Source organism: Aegilops tauschii, chromosome 5 (assembly GCF_002575655.3).
Source record: "Aegilops tauschii subsp. strangulata cultivar AL8/78 chromosome 5, Aet v6.0, whole genome shotgun sequence".
NCBI classification, from domain to species: domain Eukaryota; kingdom Viridiplantae; phylum Streptophyta; class Magnoliopsida; order Poales; family Poaceae; genus Aegilops; species Aegilops tauschii.
This window is the reverse complement of record NC_053039.3, coordinates 542918089-542933492: the sequence shown is the minus strand read 5'-3', so window position 1 is coordinate 542933492 and position 15404 is coordinate 542918089. Positions and strand designations below refer to the sequence as shown.

At 47.5% G+C, this 15404-nt stretch overlaps 2 protein-coding genes across 2 annotated transcripts; both read left to right on the top strand.

Annotated features, from left to right (window-relative positions):
- The first annotated feature begins 4393 nt into the window (after positions 1–4393).
- On the top strand, positions 4394–5205 carry LOC109784240 (uncharacterized). The gene has a single exon (XM_020342835.4). It carries the CDS (start codon positions 4408–4410, stop codon positions 4978–4980), a length of 573 nt encoding a protein of 190 aa, XP_020198424.2. The 5' UTR covers positions 4394–4407; the 3' UTR covers positions 4981–5205.
- Positions 5206–14210: 9005 nt separating this feature from the next.
- LOC109784241 (zinc finger protein ZAT7-like) lies at positions 14211–14882 on the top strand. Its single transcript, XM_020342837.3, has one exon. It carries the CDS (start codon positions 14332–14334, stop codon positions 14731–14733), a length of 402 nt encoding a protein of 133 aa, XP_020198426.1. The 5' UTR covers positions 14211–14331; the 3' UTR covers positions 14734–14882.
- The last annotated feature ends 522 nt before the right edge of the window (positions 14883–15404 follow it).

Sequence of the window (15404 nt, the reverse complement as noted above, 5' to 3'; positions counted from 1 at the left end):
AGTACTCTTTGGGTGTTAATCACATAGCGATGTGAACTAGATTATTGACTCTAGTAAACCCTTTGGGTGTTGGTCACATGACGATGTGAAGTATGGGTGTTAATCACATGGTGATGTGAACTATTGGTATTAAATCACATGGTGATGTGAACTAGATTATTGACTCTAGTGCAAGTGGGAGACTGAAGGAAATATGCCCTAGAGGCAATAATAAAGTTATTATTTATTTCTTTATATCATGATAAATATTTATTATTCATGCTAGAATTGTATTAACCGGAAACATAATACATGTGTGAATACATAGACAAACAGAGTGTCACTAGTATGCCTCTACTTGACTAGCTCGTTAATTAAAGATGGTTATGTTTCCTAACCATAGACATGAGTTGTCATTTGATTAACGGGATAACATCAGCAGGAGAATGATGTGATTGATTTGACCCATTCCGTTAGCTTAGCACTTGATCGTTTAGTATGTTGCCATTGCTTTCTTCATGACTTATACATGTTCCTATGACTATGAGATTATGCAACTCCCGTTTACCGGAGGAACACTTTGTGTGCTACCAAACGTCACAATGTAACTGGGTGATTATAAAGGTGCTCTACAGGTGTCTCCGAAGGTACTTGTTGGGTTGGCGTATTTCGAGATTAGGATTTGTCACTTCGATTGTCGGAGAGGTATCTCTGGGCCCACTCAGTAATGCACATCACTATAAGCCTTGCAAGCATTGTAACTAATGAGTTAGTTGTGGGATGATGTATTACGGAACGAGTAAAGAGACTTGCCGATAACGAGATTGAACTAGGTATTGAGATACCGACGATCGAATCTCGGGCAAGTAACATACCGATGACAAAGGGAACAACGTATGTTGTTATGCGGTCTGACCGATAAAGATCTTCGTAGAATATGTGGATATATTATGAGTTTATGTGTTTTGATGTACCGAAGGTAGTTCGGAGTCCCGGATGAGATCGGGGACATGACGAGGAGTCTCGAAATGGTCGAGACATAAAGATCGATATATTGGACGACTATATTCGGACATCGGAAAGGTTCCGAGTGATTCGGGTATTTTTCGGAGTACCGGGGAGTTACGGGAATACGGGAAAGAAGTATTGGGCCTTAATGGGCCTTAGTGGGAAGGAGAGGCAGCAGCCAGGAGATGGCGCGCGCCCCTCCCAAGCCCAGTCCGAATTGGACAAGGGGTTTGGGGCGCGGCCCCCCTCTCCCTTCCTTCTCCTCTTCCCCCCTTTCTCCCCCTTCTCCTAGTTGGACTAGGAAAGGAGGAAACCTACTCCAACTAGGAGTAGGAATCCTACTCCCTTGGCGCGCCTCTCCCTGGCCGGCCGCCTCCTCCCCTTGCTACTTTATATACGGTGGTAGGGGGCACCCCATAGACACAACAATTGATCGTTTGATCTTTTAGGCGTGTCCGGTGCCCCCCTCCACCATAGTCCACCTCGATAATACTGTAGCGGTGCTTAGGCGAAGCCCTGCGTCGGTAGAACATCATCATCGTCACCACGCCGTCGTGCTGACGAAACTCTCCCTCAACACTCGGCTGGATCGGAGTTCGAGGGACGTCATCAGGCTGAACGTGTGCTGAACTCGGAGGTGCCGTGCGTTCGGTACTTGATCGGTCGGATCGTGAAGACGTACGACTACATCAACCGCGTTGTGCTAACGCTTCCGCTTTCTGTCTACGAGGGTACGTGGACAACACTCCCCCCTCTCGTTGCTATGCATCACCCTGATCTTGCGTGCGCGTATGAATTTTTTTGAAATTACTACGTTCCCCAACACGGCGGCCCTGGTGGTGGGTAGCGTGGTGCTCGTGGGCAGAGCCCGTGCCTTGGTGTTGCCCCGTCACCATGGCCGTGTGGGCGGCGTGGTTGCTGGGGTGTGGCGTTCGGTGGCGGTGAGTGTTGGCCGAGGTGAAAACCTGTTCTATCTTCGGACGGACCGGCGGCGGCGAAGATCGTTCCATTCTTGAAGGCGTCGTCACTGCTCTCTTTGCCCGTCATGCGGCTCTGGGGAAACTCTGATCCTTGGACCGGGAGGTGGCGGCGCGCCGGTGTCATTCCCTTCTTGAAGGCGCCACCGCATGGTTCGTTATATGTAGCTTCATCTCTGCGTGGTGGTAGTGCTAGGGGTGGTGTTGCCGCGCTCAACGCCTTTTATCCTGCCCTTGGTGTGTGCGTGTGTTGCGGTGGCGTGGCGTGTGTTTGTACTGGGTGCTTGTTGATTGGTGCTTTATATATAAAGCGGGGCGAAAGCCTTTTTCGGTAATGGTCATTTCGAGCAAAAAATATCGAATTATTTGAATTTATTGAATTCAAATGCTCAATGTATAGTAAAGTATGGCAACACCTCACAACACTCGCGTAGACAACGTTCCATTGAGCTAGTAGCTCTTTTAGGATAAATATAAGTTCAAGTTCTATCTATATCTTTTTGCATGAAGTTGAATTCAAATTTGAATTATAAATTTTGTTCGAAATTCATTCGAAATTTGCTCAAAATTTCGTGGTAACCACGTTTACTGGTCTCCCTCGGTAAAAATGCCCCATTCGATAACCAAAACCTTGGTCCAGACACACAAAATTAAGTATTAAACTACATTCAGTCAAAAATGAGGCAGCAACATCCAGTTAGTTCAGATTCAGTAAAAAAAAAAATCAATATATTCAATTATTCCAAAAGCACTAAATTCAGTAGTTGAATGAATTCGGTAAAACATATGGCATCAACATTCAATTATTTCAGAAATATTTAGTACTTAAACAACTACCATTACAAATCTGAAACCCTAGTTACAAGGAGAGAGATAGATATTCGGGTTTGGGACAACTAGAGATTGGAACGTAGCTCACGTAGGGTGCGATTTGCAGTCGGCAGCACGACTGTGTTGCCAAAGATGAGAGGAACACGCCGCTGCCGCAGCAATCCTCCTCGTCGCCGCGGCTGCCCCATGCCACGCTGCCATTCGACCCCATCTGCTCTTCCTGCTCTTTCCCCTCGTCGCCGATACATCCGGCTCTCCCTTCTGCAGATCCCGCCGCCGCCATGCCGCTCGGGTTCGATTGATAGAGAGAGAGAGAGACTGAGAGAAAAGAGAGAGAGAGAGAGTTGGGGTTCGTTCCGACCGAGCCGCTTTCGACAACCGAATCAACGGCCGTTAGCGCCGAGCCGTCACCATTGTCGGCCCGCGAGTGATCGGCCACGTCAAAACGAGCTCAGAAAATGGTTCAGTGTTTTTCACCATTGTAAATTCTTTGATTCGATGCAAGGTGTCATGTTTTGTAAGTGATAGTTTTCCGCAAAATGTGACACGATACAAACTGGGACATGTAGCGACAACGACAGTGTATCCAAGAAATTTCACCATGCCAGACAGTGTCGCACATGCGTTCGCACGTTACTCGAACGAATGGACAGCTCTCTGGGGGTATTGGAGGGAGGAGCGATGCTACGCACACGACACCGCTTGCACGACCTATGCACGATGAGTCAGCTGGGCCTTTCATTATATCTGATGCATGGATTAGCACCCTTGAATGAGTTGTCGTGCAAGGATGGGCTAGCAAACTGTGGTGCGTGAAGCAGTTTCGTTCGAGGGAGCGTGTGGCGCACTACTGGCCACCTCAGCTGATGGGGAAACTTGAGCACGTTCCAGGCCAAAAACAAAAGCCAGGTACTAGTACGAACGATGCCTACGGTTGGACCCACCCTTTGTTCGTCCAGATAGAGTCTGGCTTTTCATTCTTGGGGAGCAAGACTTTCTCTCTTGACTCTTGACTCTTGACCTGTGAAGTGGATGTGTCCCCCGAACCAGAGCTCGATCCACGCCGCGCACAAACACAGGCGCAAGCGCAAGGGAATGCGTCACCGGCCGGTTGGTGGACCCTTCTTCTGGGCTCCCCCTTCCTGAATATTTTAACCGATGACACCGTGGGTGAGCTGCTAGCTTCCGTGCCGTTTTGCGGGCCCTCCACTCAGCAGCGGTATGGATGAAGCCAGCGCAGTGCACACGTCAATCTAGTAATATTCTATTCTAATCAACCGCGTCGGTCCCAGCTCGCTAGCCCAGTGTGAAGCGATAGAGACGGCCGAGTCGCTCGCCAGCAGATCTCGACGTTAACCCCGACGTGGGCGCAACGGGGGCGTGTTGATCCACCATTTGTTTGGTCGGACGCACCGCCCGACTTTATATCTACCTTTTTAGTTGATGATGTAATTTTTATTTGAGGAAATAAAGCTAGCCATGAAGGCCTTTCCGTCAAAAAAAAAACCCGACGTGGGGCACAAGTGAAGTGAGACCACCTGGCTGCTAGCGACCGTGCTGAGCTACTCGTCTGCCTGCCCCTCCACCTGACTCCACTATATAAACACCAACCATGCACGCACCCGACAGACACCAACAGGCAGCATCCACCACACTCCACAGCTCCGTCTTTCGTCCCAATCCATCCGTTCCTTCTGCCACGGTCCCTCAATCTCCAACTTCTCACCGGTTGGTTAGTTCGTCGACCCATCACAGATTCACAGTTCGTCCGTCCATGACAAAGCACCAGAGAGCAGCGGCGGACCAGGCCGTGTCCCTCTCCCTCTCGCTCTCCCTCGGCGCCGTCGCCGGCCTCAACAAGAAGGTGCGCCGCGCCGCCGCCGCAGCCGGTGGGGATCAGTTCGTGTGCAAGGCGTGCGGTCGCTCGTTCCCGTCGTTCCAGGCGCTGGGCGGCCACCGGACCAGCCACCTGCGCGGATGCCACGGCCTCGCGCTCGCCCTCACCACCGGCGATCAGTATTTCTCCGTCAAGCCCAAGAGTACTACGGATCAGAAGTCTGAGCACCGGTGCCACATCTGCGGGCAAGGGTTCGAGACGGGACAGGCGCTCGGCGGCCACATGCGCCGGCACCGTGAGGAGGCGGCGCAGGCGCCGCCTCCTGTTCTGCTCGAGCTGTTTGTCTAGACTGATCTCAATAGTTCTACTTCTAGTGCAGAGTTCCTGACATGCATATGCGTGCACACTCGTATCAGTAGGTGTCGATCATTGGTTCGTTCATTCCATCATACTCTGGGTATGTGTACATATAAGTATGACGACTTCTTTAGATTATATACATTGGGTATGTCTAGGACACGTCTAGATGTGACATAATTATGTCATATTTAAGCTGATATTCACTCTGTTTGTGGTCTATTTTTTTGTCCTAGTTTTTTTGTTTTTTATTGCTGCATTATATATTTGTGGGAGCTTAGATGTAACATTCTTAAAAAACATCTAGATGTTAATTAGACAAACTGATATACATTAGTTCATTCGTTTATGTTGTTTCAACCGTACTATTTCTTAGTTGACTGGATCATAATCCAGCCCGGTCTAGGCCACATGGTAGTGGCTCAAACGGGACGCAGTATGAATGGATCTCGTTGGACTGGTGCGGAATGATCTATTCATGATAAGGATAAACTTCAAGAATATAAAGGGTTTTTTACAATCTTATATAATGATTAGCCGATTCATTTACTGGCTAACATTAACGAGTTGTCCAAGTTACCTATTTCCTCTGTATTTTTTGAATGATTCAAAGATTGCGCACCACGCCTACGCGCGGTACCTATTTCCTCTGCAATCTAAAACGTCTTATATATTACTAAAAAAGTCTTATATTTCTTTACACATGGAGTACTTATCAAAGATCACATCGGATGGTTCCTTACCATCAACTTATAATTGTAATTTTCTGGTCATATGCGAAATAGGAAACCATTATTTATTTTCAATGGTCATTTTCTCATCACCCGGAAACCTTATCTTCCATCATACCTTGTTGCTGCCGGTTACTGTAGTCGAATCCGCCAACTACCTAAGCATAGGGGATTCCTATTGAAGGGGATAAGGGGGAAAGCAGAGCAACCCCCCCCCCCCCCCCCCCCTCCCGCGAGCGACCAGGAGGGCCAACCGTAGCGCCGCCGGAGGTCTCCCCTCCCTGTGATCTTCTCCCCACGTCCGATCTGTGGTGGCGGTGGTGGGTTCACCTCTTTGTTGTGAGGGCAACAAGGGGTGTAGTAGCGGGAGGCTCTGGCATGCCCTGTTCCTATGGAAGTGCCGATGCCCAGATCTGGTGTGACTAAGCTGGCCTTCATCGTGGTGGTGTTCATGGTGCCTCCTGGTGGTGCATGCAAGTTTCTGAGTGAAAGCTTTGCCGATGGCATAATTTGAGTTCGTCTAACATAGCAATAACAAAAGATTGCCTATGACATAATTTGAGTTCATCTAACATAGCTCAAACAAAAGCCCTCCTAAAACACTAAAATAAATATTACACTTGCTAAGTACAAACAGAGAAGCTTAGTTTAGCTTAAGCACCTCCACTACTACCGTATGCGTCGTCAGTAGAATCGGAGGAGATGGTGATGATGTCGTTGGACCCAACCTCAAGAAATTGTACTCTTGTCGTTGTTCCCTTCTTCCCTAATGGAGAGTATATAAAAATGAATTTACATAAATTTAATGAAATTAGCATGTTTGTATCTATTTTTCGCACCTTGTGTTTCTAATAAACATAAGTCAAGACGTTGATTGTGTAAATGCAGCAGCAATACTCATTCATCCTGAAAAAGACGGAAACGTCATCAAGGAGTCGACTAGAGTCTAGAGGGATGCCTTCATGAGTTCATGTCGGAGCAACTTGCTCGAATTTTATCTATTTATGGGTCAGCCTAATAACAATTTCAGAAATTCCTAATAAATTTTAAAGGCTCACTTAGCCCATTCGTGCAAGGCAAGGGGCACTACGAAAGTTTAGTCCCACATTGCTAGTTTAGAGGGAGTTGAACCTCTTTATAAGGGAGGTTCTTTCCCCACATGTATGAGCATGAGAACAAGAGGGACATCCACGCGCGCTCCTCCTCCGCCGCCTCGCCCCGCCGCGGGAATGAGCCGGGCTGATGTATAACGTCTTTGCTGAAGTGGAGATTGAATACGAACGACGCACCTCTTCGCCTGCTGCCTGTTCGCTTCGCCTTCCTCTCTTTGTTTCACCTCCCGTCACTGCCCTCTCGCCTTCGTCTCTTGCGCCTATAAAAGGGAGGTCGCTCCTCCCAGTGAGACGCATCAGAACAACACAACCCTCTCGCCTCCAGGTTCCTGACCACTGAGCTACTGCTACGATCTTCCCCATCCCGGCTTGCGGCATGCACCGCAGGTCGGGACAGTAGGCCTCCGAAACCACATCTCTTTGAGTCCTGTACGGGAGAAGGGTGATAAGGTTTTTGGGGAGCGCTCCGCGCGACTACTGACTTCTTCATCACGAACTCCGACGACTACTTCCCCGACGTCGACAACCTGATCAACGACATGGCTGGAGAGGATGTCGACCCCAAGTCCAGTGCTTCTGCTGCTGCTGTCCGGTACGTGTTCTTGCTCTTTCTGCTAGAAGTCCTGCCACAGTTCTTAGCTCTAGTTTCTGCGTTACATATGTTAGGTTCTACTTCATATATGCAACTTCATCTAGTGTCTGTTCTAGATGTGTTTAGTTCAACTTCATATATGCAGATGCTATTTACCTTCTGTCTGTCAGATTGCATGACTTGCTTTATCTCTGCTATATTAGTCATGTTTTATCTAGTATTTTCGTTAATAAAATCATTCGGTAAATTGCTCAATCCAAAAACCTTATTATAGGCAATTTACCCCGAGTGGTTTTGCTGCTTCCATGAAACCTCCTATGTTTGAGGGTATCCACTACAAGAGGTGGCATGTGAGAGCAGTCTTGTGGTTTCAAACCATGAGTTGCTATGACGCCACTCTTGGCAAACCTGAAGGAGAGCTTGATGCTCAACAGGCAGAAACTTTTCAGAAAATGGATACTCTGTTTAAGGCTGCTCTCTTGAGTGTTCTTGGTGAGAACATAGTTGATGCTTATGCATCAATTGATAATGGAAAAGATATGTGGGATGCACTCGAGGCCAAATTTGGGGTCTCGGATGCTGGCACTGAGCTATACATCATGGAACAATTCTATGATTACAGGATGACTGAAGAGCGCTCCGTGGTTGAGCAAGCTCATGAGATACAGTCATTTGCTAGAGAACTTGAGCACTTCAGTTGTATGCTACCGGACAAGTTTGTTGCCGGAGGTATCATCACTAAGCTTCCTCCTTCATGAAAGAACTTTGCTACCTTATTGAAGCATAAGAGACATGAGTTTTCCGTCCCGGATCTCATTGGCACTCTTGATGTGGAAGAAAAGGCGAGATCAAAGGACACACGTGCTCGAGGTATTGAGGGAGGATCTAGTGCCAATCTGGTACAGAAGAAGAACTTCCAGCCCCACAAGTTCAAGAACAAGGGCAAGTTTGACGGTAAAGCAAAGTTTGATGGGAAGAACAAGGCTGTGCAGCACACGAACTTCAAGAAGAAGAATGACAAGAAGAAAGGTGTTTGTCATGTGTGTGGGGATCCTGATCATTGGGCTCCTAGTTGCCCTAATCGCTATGACAAGCGTCATCCTGGGAAAGGCGGCAAGACCGCTAATGTTGTCATTGGAGACACTGACATGAAGGATGCTGGGTATGGTATATTTCCCACTATTGTTTCAGTATGGCATTCTCCTGATTGGTTGATTGACACGGGTGCTAATGTGCATGTATGCGGTGATATTTCCATGTTTTCGTCTTATCAGACTGCAGGGACTTCAACCGTGCTGATGGGCAACGGTTCAAGTGCTTCTGTTCGTGGTGTTAGCACGGTCGAACTGAAGTTTATTTCGGGGAAGATCGTGCGGCTGAAGAACGTGCATTATGCCCCATCCGTCAATAAAAATCTAGTTAGCGGATCTCTTCTGTGTAGAGATGGCTACAAGCTTGTCTTTGATTCGAATAAATTTGTAATATCCAAGTGTGGAACCTTTGTTGGTAAAGGCTATAAGTCAGGAGGCCTGTTTCGTTTATGCTTATCAGACGTTTGCAATAAAGTTGTTAATTATGTTTGCAACAATAGTGAATCAAATGTGTGGCATTCACGTCTCTGTCATGTTAACTTTATGTTGCATGTCGCGACTAGCAAAGTTAAACTTAATCCCTAGTTTCACCACTATCAAGGGATCTAAGTGTCAAGTGTGTGTGCAAGCTAAGCAACCTCGCAAGTCTCATGTGACAGCGGAAACGAGAAATCTTGCACCACTAGAACTCATACACTCAGATCTATGTGAAATGAATGGTGTTTTGAGAAAAGGTGGAAAGAAGTATTTTATGACATTAATTGATGACCCCGCTAGATACTTCCGCGTGTATCTTCTGAAATCTAAGGATGAGGCTTTAAACTTTTTCAAGATCTATAAAGCTGAAGTGGAAAACCAACTTGATCGGAAAATCAAGAGGCTTAGGTCCGACCGTGGTGGAGAGTATTTTTCCAATGAATTTGATGCTTTTTGTGCGGAACATGGTATAATCCATGAGAGGACGCCTCCCTACTCTAACTGATTTGGTTAACGCCACGTTAGACACATCGGGTCTCTTCAAGGCATGGTGGGGGGAGGCAATATTGACGGCATGTCATGTCCTAAACCGAGTTCCCACAAAGAACAAAGAGATAACTCCATTCGAGGAATGGGAGAAGAAAAGGTTAAAGCTCTCTTATCTACGAACGTGGGGTTGTTTGGCGAAAGTCAATGTGCCAATTCCAAAGAAGCGCAACCTTGGACCAAAGACTGTGGATTGTGTTTTCTGGGATATACTTTTCATAGCATTGGTTATAGATTCTTGGTTGTAAAATCAGAAGTACCTGACATGCATGTCGGTACAATTATGGAGTCGAATGATGCGATTTTCTTTGAAGATATCTCTCCCATGAAGGATATGGCTACCTCATTAATCAGTAGATGCCTAGTTCATCGAATCAGGAACCAGTTGCAATTACCGAACCTGCCATTTCGATGGAACACTTTGAAAGTCCTGTGGAGGAGAACAATGAAGTTCCTACTAGGAGCAGGAGACAGAGGACTGCAAAGTCCTTTGGTGATGATTTTCTTGTGTATCTCATAGATGACACTCCCAGTTCTATTTCAGAGGCCTATGCATCTGAAGATACTGACTACTGGAAGGAAGCGGTTCGTAGCGATATGGAGTCCATCTTGGCGAATGAAACTTGGGAGATAACTGATCGTCCTTATGGGTGCAAACCTATAGGATGCAAATGGGTATTCAAGAAGAAGCTTAGGCCTGATGGTACTATTGAAAAGTACAAGGCTCAGCTCGTGGCTAAGGGTTATACCCAAAAGGAAGGTGAAGACTTCTTTGATACTTACTCACCTGTGGCTCGACTGACCACTATTCGAGTTCTGCTTTCACTAGCTACCTCACATGGTCTTCTCGTTCATCAAATGGATGTTAAGACCGCTTTCCTAAATGAAGAGTTGGACGAGGAAATTTATATGGAACAACCAGATGGGTTTGTACTAGATGGTCAGGAAAGAAAAGTGTGCAAGTTGCTGAAGTCTTTGTATGGACTTAAGCAAGCACCCAAACAGTGGCATGAGAAGTTTGAAAAAACTTTAACAGCTGCAGGCTTTGTTGTAAACGAAGCTGATAAATGTGTGTACTATCGCCATGGTGGGGGCGAGGGAGTTATCCTTTGCTTGTATGTTGATGACATACTGATTTTCGGAACAAATCTGAATGTTATTAAGGAGGTTAAGGATTTCCTATCTCGTTGTTTTGAGATGAAGGATTTAGGAGTGGCTGATGTCATTCTGAACATCAAGTTGTTGAGAGACGATGATGGTGGGATTACATAGCTTCAATCTCACTATGTGGAAAAGATCTTGAGTCGCTTTGGCTATAGTGACTGCAAGCCCTCTCCAACACAATATTATGCGAGTGTGTTGCTTCGAAAGAATCGAAGAATTGCTAGTGATCAATTGAAATATTCTCAAATTATTGGCTCGCTTATGTACTTAGCCAGTGCTACAAGACCTGACATCTCTTTTGCTGTTAGCCCTCTCCAAAAACTGAGCCGGTTTGTCTCAAAACCAGGAGATGTGCATTGGAAAGCTCTAGAGAGAGTTTTGCGTTATTTGAAAGGCACTGCGAATTATGGAATTCACTACACTGGGTACCCAAAGGTACTGGAAGGGTATAGTGACTCAAACTGGATCTCAGATGCTGATGACATAAAGGCCACGAGCGGATATGCATTCACTCATGGAGGTGGCGCTGTTTCTTGGAAGTCTTGCAAGCAGACCATCTTAACGAGGTCAACAATGGATGCAGAACTCACAGCATTAGATACAGCTACGGTCGAAGAAGATTGGCTTCGTCGGCTCTTGAATGACTTGCCGGTTGTTGAGAAAGCTGTACTGGGTATCCTTATGAACCGCGACAATCAAACTGTGATCACGAAAGTGAGCAGCTCAAAGGATAACATGAAGTCATCAAGACACGTTCAGAGAAGGTTAAAGTCTGTCAGGAAAATGAAAAACACCGGAGTTATTGCATTGGATTATATCCAAACGTCTAAAAATCTGGCAGATCCTTTTACTAAGGGTCTATCACGTATTGTGATAGATAGTGCATCGAGGGAGATGGGTATGAGACCCACAATATGAGTTGTTCACAGTGGTAACCTAGTCTATGTGATCGGAGATCCCGTGAATTAGATGTGGAAGACAAGCTGTTGGTCAACTAAGAGGAGAGTATCCTTACTGTTAACAATACCACTCCATGAAGACGCAATACTCTCCTACATCTGCATGGTGGGTTGATTTATATCTTAATGTGTTCTAAGTGGCTCATTTAAGCAAAGATGTTGTCCTGCAGAACATCTTTTGAAGAACACACCTATATGAGTCTGATTATCAAACGTCGCAATCTATGGGAGTAGGGTTCTCTCTAGTAAACTCATGAAAGGTCACAGAGTATGACGCATAAGCTCCACCCGCGGGGAAGACCCACGGTAGCCACGTATCGGTCCAGGCTTTGTGTGAAGCTAGATTCGCAGAAAACTTGCAGTTCAAGGCCCAGTCCACTGTTTAAGTTGCTTACTAGTGTAACATAGAGTTCTAGGTGAAAGTTCAACTTAACAGTCTCCACTGTAGCACCGGTATATAAAACAGTGTTTTGAAACCAAAGGCGAATTTCTGTGTGCCTTTAGGATCTTGTGGGGGATTGCTGAAATTTTATCTATTTATGGGCCAGCCCAATAACAATTTCAAAAATTCCTAATAAATCCTAGAGGCCCACTTAGCCCATCCGTGCAAGGCAAGGGGCACTACTAAAGTTTATTCCCACATTGCTAGTTTAGAGGCCCACTTTATAAGGCAGGTTCTTTCCTCACATGTATGAGCATGAGAACAAGAGGGACATCCACGCGCGCTCCTCCTCCGCCGCCCGCCTCGCCTCGTCATGACGCGGCGCGGCGCGGCGCGGGAATGAGCCCAGCCGATGTCTAACGTTTTTGCTGAAGTGGAGATTGAATGCGAACGACGCACCTCTTCGTCTGCTGCCTGTTGGCTTCGCCTTCCTCTCTTCGTTTCACCTCCCGTCACTGCCCTCTCGCCTTCGTCTCTTGCGCCTATAAAAGGGAGGTCCCTCCTCCCAGTGAGACGCATCAGAACAACACAACCCTCTCGCCTCCAGGTTCCTGACCACTGAGCTACTACTACGATCTTCCCCATCCCGGCTTGCGGCGTGCACCGCAGGTCGGGACAGTAGGCCTCCGAAACCACACCTCTTTGAGTCCTGTACGCGAGAAGGGTGATAAGGTTTTTAGGGAGCGCTCCGCGCGACTACTGACTTCTTCATCACGGACTCCGACGACTTCTTCCCCGACGTCGACAACCTCATAAACGACATGGCTGGAGAGGATGTCGACCCCAAGTCCAGTGCTTCTGCTACTGCTGTCCCGTACGTGTTCTTGCTCTTCCTGTTAGAAGTCCTGCCACAGTTCTTTGCTCTAGTTTCTGCGTTACATATGTTAGGTTCTACTTCATATATGCAACTTCATCTAGTGTCTGTTCTAGATGTGTTTAGTTCAAGTTCATATATGCAGATGCTATTTACCTTCTCTCTGTCAGATTGCATGACTTGCTTTATATCTGCTATATTAGTCATGCTTTATCTAGTATCTCCGTTAATAAAATCATTCGGTAAATTGCTCATATTTCCAACACAACTATCTCCGAAAACAGGAGTTCTAAGTTCTAACACGTCGAACGAGTTGTACGTTTAGAGAGAACAGCTCACTCCTCCGGATCGTCGTATGTGTGCCAGGCACTTACGTATAGCTCCGCTAGCCGACGTAGTACGTCAATGACTGGCACACGGCCTAGGGAGATCGGTCGTCTTAATTTCTGCTTGTAAACCGGCACATGTTGCTACATTGGCAGGTTGGCTGGGGAGCGACGCGTCCTGGTATAATCTGAGTTGACGATACAGATGGTATTGGTACGTATGAAATACTCTCCATGCCGGACAGCGTGGTACGCGCGCTCGCGCTTTCCTGGAACGAATGAGCAGCTCTCTGGGGCAGTAGGAACGAAGCCATTCTATCCTTGGAGAAGACGACCGACCGACCGAGCGAGTTAAGTAGTAAGCCGAATCTGGTAAGCTTGTACCGTTTGTTTGTCTCGACTCGATAGATAGATCTAGTCTGGTTGGCGAAGCGCTTTTTATTCTTCGTGAACAAGACTTTCTCTCTTGACTCTTGACCTGTGATGAGATGGACGCGTATTCCCCAAACCAGCGCTTGATCCCCCCCCCCCCCCCCCCCCCCCCCCACACACCCCACCCACACACACACACACACAGTCGCCGGCCAGTTGGTGGACACTTTCTTCTTAATTATTAACTTTGGTGGACCCTTCCTGTGGGCTTCGTCTAGTATTTTTTTAACTGACACCGTCACCGTCACCGTGAGCTTAGCTTCCGTGCCGTTTCGCGGGCCACCGGCGGTATGGATGAAGCCAGCGCAGCGCACACGTCAATCTGCGCGTCCCAAAGGTCACAGCTCCATGCAAAGGCAGGCATAGAGATAGCCGAGTCGCCCGCCGATCGCGACGTCAACCCCGACGTCTCGTACAAGTGAGACCACCTGGGGCCTCTAGCGACCGCCGAGCTACTCGATCGTCTGCCTGCGCCTCCCTCCCGTATATAAACGCCCAACCATGCACACACGCTCCACAACTCAACAACCTCCGATTTCTTCTCAAATCTAAACCCACTCGTGCCTAGCTAGCTCCTTCCCGCTTCCAGTGGTCGATCGCATCCCACAGTTTCCTCAGCTCCACAGGTTCCCTGTTCTTCACTTGTACGCACGTCCATGACGAAGCACCAGAGAGCAGCAGCAGACCAGGCCGTGTCACTCTCCCTCTCGCTCTCCCTCGGCGTCGTAGCCGACATCAACAAGAAGATGCGCCGCGCCACGGCCGCCAGTGGGGACCAGTTCGTGTGCAAGACGTGCGGCCGCTCCTTCCCGTCGTTCCAGGCGCTCGGCGGTCACCGGACCAGCCACCTCCGCGGCCGCCACGGGCTCACGCTCGCCCTCACCGCCGGCGGTCAGTGCTACTCCGTCAAACCCAAGAGTACGGATCAGAAGCCTGAGCACCGGTGCCACATCTGCGGCCAAGGGTTCGAGACGGGGCAGGCTCTCGGCGGCCACATGCGCCGGCACCGTGATGAGGCGGCGCAGGCGCCGCCCGTACTGCTCGAGCTGTTTGTCTAGGCTGATCTCAGTAGTTCTAGTGCAGGGTTGCTGACATGAATATATGCGTGCACAGTCGTAGCAGTAGGTGTTGATCATTGGTTCGTTCATTCCTTTATATGTGTACATATAAGTATGATGGCTTCTTCAATGATTATATACTTTAGTTCGTTCGTTTATGTTGTTTCAACCAAAACTATTTCTCAGTTGACTGTTTCATAAACCAGCTCAGTCTATGCCCATAGTTTGTATCGCGCGCCCACAGGGCCACATGGCCGTGCTGAAACGGGATGCAGTGTGAATGAATCTTGTTGGAGTGCTGTGGAATGATCTAGTTATGATGAGGATAAACTTCAAGAAATATAAATGGGTTTTTACAATCTTATACAATGATTAGCAGATTCATTTACTGGCTTACATTAACGAGTGGCCTATAAATAGTACTCCCTCCGTCCTTCGTTCCAAAATGTAAGACCATTTTTGACACTATCATAGTGTAAAAAATCTTACGTTTTGAGACGGAGGGAGTAGTTTCATAGTCGTATGTGAAATAGGAAAACCATAATTTATTTTCGATGGTTATTTACTTATCATCCGGAAGCCTTATCTCCCATTATACCTTATTGCTGCCGGATATCGCAGTCGAATCCGCCAGCTACCTTAAGCATAAGGGATCTTTTCTTGAAGAGGAT